The sequence below is a fragment of the Trichogramma pretiosum genome, unplaced genomic scaffold (assembly GCF_000599845.2).
Source record: "Trichogramma pretiosum strain Unisexual culture from Peru unplaced genomic scaffold, Tpre_2.0 scaffold30, whole genome shotgun sequence".
Lineage (NCBI taxonomy): Eukaryota > Metazoa > Arthropoda > Insecta > Hymenoptera > Trichogrammatidae > Trichogramma > Trichogramma pretiosum.
Window position 1 is genome coordinate 131197 of NW_019641675.1, and position 8832 is coordinate 140028.

At 36.0% G+C, this 8832-nt stretch overlaps 1 protein-coding gene across 1 annotated transcript; it reads left to right on the top strand.

Annotated features, from left to right (window-relative positions):
• The first annotated feature begins 3938 nt into the window (after positions 1-3938).
• Positions 3939-5249, top strand: LOC106652981 (speckle-type POZ protein A-like). Its single transcript, XM_014372190.1, has one exon. The coding sequence runs from the start codon at positions 4176-4178 to the stop codon at positions 5247-5249; it is 1074 nt and encodes a 357-aa protein (XP_014227676.1). The 5' UTR covers positions 3939-4175.
• Positions 5250-8832: the final 3583 nt, after the last annotated feature.

An 8832-nucleotide genomic window follows, 5' to 3' on the forward strand; every position in this document is an offset into this window, starting at 1 on the left:
CGGACATGTGACGAACGAGAAATATTTATAGTCTAAATGTCGAGCATATTAATTTTCATCACAGAATAAAAGTTCAAGACCCGCCAAACACTATATAGTGGAAAAATGTCGGACAAAATTTTTTTGGACATATTTGTGGTCATAAAATCAAATGTACACGTATGAGTTAAGAAATGTGTTGAATATTTAATTTTATTATTCATTTATAATATTAAACCGAACATTTGAATATTTTATATAAACTTACTTATAGACTAAACTACATATAGACTTATATCAACCTATATATATAAACTTATATATAGACTAGACTTGAACTATAAAAAAAATTTTTATACGTTTTTTGGTGTGCTGAATCGATCTAGCTTGGTTACCAAGCTAAATCGATTCAGCACACCAAAAAACCGATAAAAAGCTTTGGTTACCTTATGGACCTGAAAATGTATACTCGACCCATAGCTGGCGCCCGGATTATACGCAACACTTGCATATTAACTTTTATTTCAACAAAGTAAGTAAACTAAGTAGTTTTACAAAGTAAACAAAGTAAAACATAATAATTTACTTAAAAGTAAAATTCAGTATCAGTCACTTTAATTCAAATGTCTAATTTTACATCAAATATGCACTAAATCTAAGGTTTTTTAAACAGTGTAGATAAGTGTCCACATATATGTCGACGCACGGTTCGGCTTTTATTGTCACGTGCGAAAAAAGTGAACATTCTTCCTCTCAAAAAGTACGAGCCTGGGTCCTGACGCAAGATATTCTTCATTGCACATATCCTGCACGCTATATACACGAGTCGCCTTATTTACTCGAGTAATCTCCGCCCCGGCATTTATAAACGCGTCGTCTCACACTTCCGGAGTTTTCTTCACGCCTTTTTTCGTCGTTTTGAGATAACTGAATGCTTCGATGCCGAATGCGTATTTAAATACATTTACCTATCCTCGACGTACAACAGCCCAGATAAATACATATAAACAATGCCACGCGTAATAATGAGTCAATGCGCCAACATCCTTCCGCTGGTAATGTACCCGTGTAATGTGAGATAATTACAAAGGCGGTGTTTAGACGCGCTTTCGAGAGAGGAAAACAGGAGAGGATATGACTCTCACACACTCGTACACGCCTAAATATATTTACAAATACACATTTCTCGGCTGCTGCTGCCATATATATAATATATATAGGATAGATATGCATCTTATAAAGTGCGGCACGCGGCAAATATTATATATGAACTTTCGCTCTCTTCCCGCGACCGTGAATAATCCTCCGCGCTGCCGAGCGTTAGCTCTCTTTTGCGCCTGGAGCTTCGCATCGGGCGACACGCGGGCGCGCGTGCGCAGCTTTAAATGTTATATATGAATGTATCCATGCGAGTAAAGTTTTATAGATGAAGATCGCGTTACAAACCGATATTTACTTCTGCCTTTTCTTTTTTCTATTCTTTTGTGCATCTATGCCGGCCGTCGACCTAGTTTTTCACCGATTTATCTTCGATTTTTTTTATCTTCCATTCAACTTTTTACTTTCAATCGCAGTCGTTGAATGTTCCTATTTGTCACATTGTTGAAAATATTTAGAATTAAATTAATGTTAAAGTAGAGGAAGTTTTGTTGATGATTTAAATTTCTTGTAGAAGCTTCAAAATGACTGGAATTTTCATTAAAAATAAAGATTTACAATGATTTATGAAAATCTGCTTCATGGTTCAAAAATTATTTAGGTTAGTTAATTTTATCTGAAGTTTACTATCAATTACGGGTGGAAAGGTACCTAAAATCTCAAAAAAAAATTTTTTTTTTTGACTTTTTTGATAGGATTTTTCCTCAGCTATATAGTGCCGTGATCAGAATTTTAAAATTTTTACTGTATCGTGATGTACAGACTATTTAGTACCGTTACTTTTACGATTATTTAGAAAAAATGAATGAAACAACTCAAAGGTATATCGTTGCCATTCTCTCATGAATCTCGAGTTTAGTTGATTTTTATTGGCATTTACATTGTGGTAATTTTGCCAGAACGCTATTTTCTGTTACAATGTTTAAACATCATTCATTTGAAATATACATTTTTTAATCATTGCATTATTACATTATTGTATTATTTTATTGGCTCGTCAGTCAGAACGCAATTATCTTCGTTTTTCTTTTCTTTATCAGGCCTTGAATTTTTCGTGGCTCCATCCTTGGCAGGTATTTAGTGTTTATACAGGAGACGGGGTCGAGAATCGAACCCCGATCTCCCAGGCAGAAAGCAGAGCCTCTGCAGTCTGCCCACTGGGCTACCGCGGGCCCCATGAACTCGTTTTATTCTTTGGTTAGAGTACATCTAGCAGAAATTTGTTTGTTTACATGCATATAGGTGTACAGTAACGCCACCACTCGCAGCACGTGGGTTTCGGCATATCTTCTGTCTCTCTCTGTTTCGTGCGCGGGCCCGGATCAAATGTCAATCACATTCTGCTGACTGCTACTTGATTTTCCAATGGCTAAAAATTACTGTTTTTTGAAAGTGAAAAAAGTACATGAGCAGTGAAGTTATATCTTTGCAACTTGACATAGTGTTTCATAATAAATCTATGAAGATGTTTCAATAGCTTTTTATGAAAATGTGAAATTTTTAGCATTTCAAATTCAAGAAATACAGCAGTACATATGTAAATTGACATATATACATCAGTGTACCTCCTATATGTATGTCACTGTACTTTATGTACGTGTATATGACTGTATCACGTATAATATTCATGTATATTGTTGCATGTGATAAACAAGATTAATGATAATTGATCAATTTTGAGTGATTTTTTTTCAACTATAGATCCAATCTTTTATGAATGTGAGTGAATAGGTAGAGGACTGAGTTCAAGTTCTAATGTGAGATTGTGTATATTTGTGTGAAAAGTTGATTTGGACATAATCAACTTAGTTACCAGTTTCCACATAAAACCCATATTAGCATATACTAACATTTTAGTACAACTTATAAAATGTAGTGATAAAATTGTCGCATTTGGCTTTGTGTGTCTCTCTGAGATAATTGAACATTGTCCTTGTGGGTCTAATATGTTGAAAATTCAAGTTGAATTACTGTTTTTTATTGTCCAAAAAGTTTAAAGCAGCCTCAGTGACATGAGAGTATCATTATGACATAAATTGGTGTATTTTTGTTTTTATTAACTCTTGGGCAGTTACGTTTCATCTTGAAATTGCTTTGTTGCCGTAACTTTCCATGTGAACAGTTTGAGCAAATGAACTAAAATTTTCAGAGATTGTTCTACATGAGAATGGCTACAAACGGAAGCACTTTCAAAGGTATTGGGACAAATGAGTTCTTATTTCAGGCTATATTGTAGCATAATCCGTCATTTTATCATATATATTAATGAATAAATGTGTATATGTGGCTGGCAAATTGTGTATAACTAATTAAAAAGACTGAAAGTGCTTGCGTTTGTAACCACACATCTAATGATCAAAATGAGACTTCAATGACCATGATTGAACCATCGGTTCTAGCTGGAACCTACGGCACAGGGGTATTAATAAAAATGCTAATCGATCTCAAACTAACCGTTTTTTTGAAACCGTGCTTATTTCTAAACCCAAGTCGACTGCTTTTTTTTCGAGAAGTAACGCGCTGCTTAGTGGTACGAGTTCGAACCTAATTAAATAAATTTACTACTATCTAGTACTGTAGAAAACAATAAGCGCATGTACCTCAATGAATCACACGCTGAACAGGCTTACACCGCTCAGTGCTCACGAGTCACATCTCATACAAGACACAAAAACACACACGCAGAACTCAGAAGTTCTTGCGCCCAGCAGTTTAAAACGTCGGGCGACCTACTACGCTCGAAATTTACACACATAACGTTTTTATAAGATCGAGAGTTGGGCATTGAAATTTACAGTGAATTTATTAGCGTGGACATATCCTTGTCATCAAAAAGTGTTTCTATACTTTCGCCATTTGAACTAGTCGCTTTTCACGAGCAGACAAAAAGCATTTCATACGCGTAAGTGCCATTGTTGGGAAGAGTGCTGTCGAAACTATTATCTCGTCTGCGCTTTTTGTTAATTTTATTAAATATCCATCCAAGTTTACTCAATCAAGTAATAAGTGTGTAAAAGTTATCAGTTACGTCAGTCAAAATGGCATCAGACCAACGAATAGATGCATCTACCACAGTTACTTCGGGTAATTGCATTTACACGTGGACGATCGAAAATTATAGCTTAATAAAATCAAAAGTTGGAGAAAAAATAGAATCTCCAAAATTTGGCGTGGGAAGTAATGTTAAAAACTATTTTCAATTGTGGCTATACCCTGCAGGCCATAGTGAGAAAGATGCAGGATTCATTTCGTTATATCTTATACCGCTAATTGATTCTACGAAGCGACCGGATAAGCTCGTATGTAAATTGACAGTATCACTTGTTAAAGATAAAAAAGTTATTGAAAAAGTTACAGGGCATTACGATTTTGCGAGTAATAAAGTGTTTGTCTACGGTTCGTCGAAATTTTATGAATTAAAAAAAATTGACAAATTAATTTCCTCCCAGAATACTGTAACTATTCATTGTAAATTAGAAATTTTCAAGAAATTTGAATCCTCATTGAAATTAGACAATATCAACATGACAGATCAGATAAATAATAAAATAAACTTAGACTCATTGTTTCTCTGTGAAGAATTCAGTGATATTCGAATTATAACTTCTGATGGAAATGATATCCCAGCTCACAAAGCTATACTCGCAGCTGCCAGCCCTGTATTTAGGGCCATGTTTACTCACAATATGTTGGAAAATACAGAAAATTCAGTGAACATAACTGACACTACTAAAAATACTGTAATTGAAATGCTGAGATACATCTACACAGCTGAGGTTATTATCAACAAAGTAGATATTACTATTGAATTATTAGAAGTAGCTGACAAGTATCAAATTGACAATTTGAAAATTAAATGTGAAAAAATATTAGGTTCTAAATTGTCATCTAAAAATGCTATCAAGATATTAATAGCTGCTCATAAATACAAAACAAAGTATTTGGAAGATGAAACGATAAAGTTTATTACAACTAACACTGAATTACTCTCCAATTCTGAAAAGATGAAGAAAATGCATGATCCTGATTTATGGGTGAATTTAACTCAATTAATAGTAAAATCTCAAAAAAATGTATCTTGTCCAGTTTGTCATCCAGAAAATCATAGTTAAATTATATAATGATTGTGGTTTAAATTCAGCATATCTGCAGGTAGAATATATCAAGTTGATTATTACTGATTGTTTATACTTCATAATTCAATATACTTTGTTCTTTGCATGAAAAGGTATTTCTTGAATCTTTTTGTAAATGTACCATTGTAATCATAAAACATTATTCTGAATGTAATTTGTAAAGCTGTTAAGTTTAAATGTAATTAAAATGCAATTATTTTCAAATAACCATAGCTGTTAATTACTTGGTACAGTCTATAGTTTTTTTTTTATTCAATCGATAATAAAAAAGATGAAACAAAAAATTTTAAAAATTCTCTCAAGATGAAGGGATGCTGCTATATTTTAAAAATGTTCATACGCTTAACTTGAAATTTAATTTTATCATTCCACATGCACAAATATGAAGGAGATCTACCCTGTGAATTGTATTATCTGATTCAATCTTTTATTGTATTAACATACCCTATTGAAAAAAATCAGTTGATAAGTCAGTTGATAAGTCAGTTGATAAATCAAGTGATATAGCAAGTGATTATTTGACATGATTTTTCAAGTGCTTTATCAAGTATCAACTGACTTATCAACTGATTTATCAACTGATTATATACACGCTCGTGCTCGCGAGTTGGCAAGAATTTTGCAAGCCTATGTATATACGCGCGGACTTGGGTTTTAACGTTCTCGCGAGCTTGAGCTGAAACAGCTCTCGGTGTATTACACTCGTTGCGGTAACAACTTTTTTTGCTCTGTCTTTTTTCGTGCCTGTATAGTTAGAACGAAAAAAAAGAACAATCATAAATCTCGGGGGCTGTCATCGTTTTCTCTAAATTATTCTATTAAAATGTAATTTTTATTATTATGGTATATTCCTCTCGTAAAAAAACGCGCCCTTAATTTTCTTTTAACAACTCTCTCTTACTCTCGCGCGCGCGATCGCGTGCAGTCTGATTATTATCATTTTAATGCGCAGCAGACACTCACACGTAATCGATTGACTCATCAATTTCTGCCTGGAAACGTACAGAAAATAAGAGAGGATAGAGCTTGGGTAAAAAAAAAAAAAACAACAAACAAACGCTAACCGAAGAAACCCACAGCCTGGCAAAAACTAAATCAGCTCCGCAGCTAAACGTGTTTGTGTATACAGCGACAGTACCATATCCCGTTCACGATAGCTCGCTGCTTTCCAGAGAAAAAGCGGAAAAGCACAACCCCGTCGTCGCGGCGCGCGCTCGATACACGCGGTATATATATCGCTATAAGCGCATATAAAAGTCATTCTATAACGAGGTTGAAAACGGTAGCGCGGCGCACTTTATATACGGTAGCGTTGGAGCTTCGCGCAAATCCAATCAAGCCGCACGTTCGCCGTAAGCCGTGTGTCTGTGTGTGCGCGGCTTTTACAAGACGAGCATAGAATAAAACTCAGTCATCGTGCGCGAGGGGCCAGCTCTTCTACATTGAACAAGATATTAATTAAGGATATATACATTTCAAATCGTCTCCTCTCCGTCGATCTAATGCAGCGGTACTATATACTTTCTCCCTCGATGCTGCAGCAGTCGTATCTATCCGTACTATGAGCGGGAGCCAAGTGAGAGAGAGAGAGAGAGCTTTATAAACACAATTCCGCGCGGTATTCATTGAAAATGAAAGGATATTTTCGCCTTTAGTGGCATCGACCATATTATAATCATACAAACACGTTACATCGGGTTCGTATAACTCTGTGTTTTATTTAGAAATTCAGCCTAAAGTCGCGCGCGAGCGCGTACGTAAGTATATTAAATCATCGGGACCACGGCGCACGTCGCAAAAAAAAAAAAAAAAGNAAAAAAAAAAAAAAAAAGATGGGTCGTCGCCGCGAAGTCGGCATACGTACAATTACTCGAGAGCCATAAATCATATTTGCGTGTATTCGAATTTACACACACGAGCACACAAACACACGGCGATGTATATGGAGAGTATGGAATAAAAAAAGGTGAGGATCCTTATTATTTGCCGAAGAAGAAGAAGAAGCTCCGCGTAACACTCGGTTGTGTACAACATGCATGCGCGTGCACGATGAAAGTTCGCGCGCGGATTTGATTTAGAAGCCTATGACGCGAGGAATTACACGCGCAGGAAAACCTTTTACCGTTTTTGTCAAGAAATTAATGCGCCGGGCTGCGCGCGACGAGCGCGTGTAATGTGTGTTTCTTTTTACGCCCCTCTAGCTCGCTCGTCTTAGTCGTTGTTGTTGTTGCGTAATTTTTATCGATGACGCTAGTTGAGATGCACACGCGTGCCAGGCAAATTATTATCTATATTTTGGTACTAAAAATCGAATTTCAACAAGATCTACGTGAAACGAAGCGAACTTGCGACATCTAACGAGTGCTTTTTTTTTACATTTTCCACGTACTCGTTTATGTATAATGCAAAATTAAAACGTAACCTTTGCAATGGACAGCTGAAGTTGCTGCTGCCACTGCGGCGAGCCCCGCGTCCCACTGACAGATAATTAATACCATTTTTACGTCACACATAATGCATTATACGAAAAATTTACATAATCGGGCTCATAATAAGCAGCGCGCGCATCTGCGAGATTTTCAACGATTCATACAAATTTCTGTATTACATATGTGAGTGCGGCGGCATGTCCTTCTCTTTCTCTCTTTCTCTCTCAAACGTACACATTACGTAACCATCGCCTATGTATACATCAAAACACGTACACAATCATTCGATTCTCCGCGCGATTCGATACGTCAGCGCCTTAATAATATCTCGACTCGATGTGTGCCTTCATAATGTGCACTTTTACGGGGCCGATCACTTATTAAAGTTCGGTGCTCGACCGAAATTATCAAATAAAAATGAACAATGTTCGGTTTCTAAATGTGCACACACATACACACACACACATTCATACACGAGCATTGAAATCAAACAACTGCACACAAGGTGACGCGATGAAAAAACTTTAATTGCTTTTCGATAATTTAACAGTCATAAATCATTATATTATCTCGCTTGTGTGAAACATCGTTACGTTAATTTACATGATCGACGATTCGTCAGCTGATTTATTGCCTATGTTTGTTTACAAAGGAGTAGAGAGGATATATAATGTAAGGTTTCGGATCGTGTGTACACTTGGTGTTTTCATCAAAGAGTGGATATATTGACAATTTTTTTCGTATTAATTTCTCCTCGATATATAGAGCAAAATCGCCTTGTAAAAGCTAAGATTATTATATTCGAGGTACTGCACTGTGCACGCGAGCTGTTAAATCGTCGTCGTCTTCGTCGGGACGATCGTCGATCGGCTTTTAATTAAAGCCGACACATGTGTGATCGTATATATAAATATTTAACAGCTCTCGTACGTGAACTTTCCAATGGCAACAGCTTAAGTTCACGACTCCGTGGTAGCATATAATGTAAGAAAAACAATTTTCTCAATTTTTTCTTTTCATCGTTTTTTATATTATAAGCTTTAGCCGAGTGACGATAATTAATTTTCCACTCTGACGATCAGCGGCGCAAGTTCACGGCTTACGACCTGCGCTCCGAAATCAATTGTTTT

What these genes read in the sequence shown, in the direction of transcription:
- LOC106652981 (XM_014372190.1), top strand. Translation starts at nt 4,176, where the DNA reads ATGGCATCAGACCAACGAATAGATGCATCTACCACAGTTACTTCGGGT.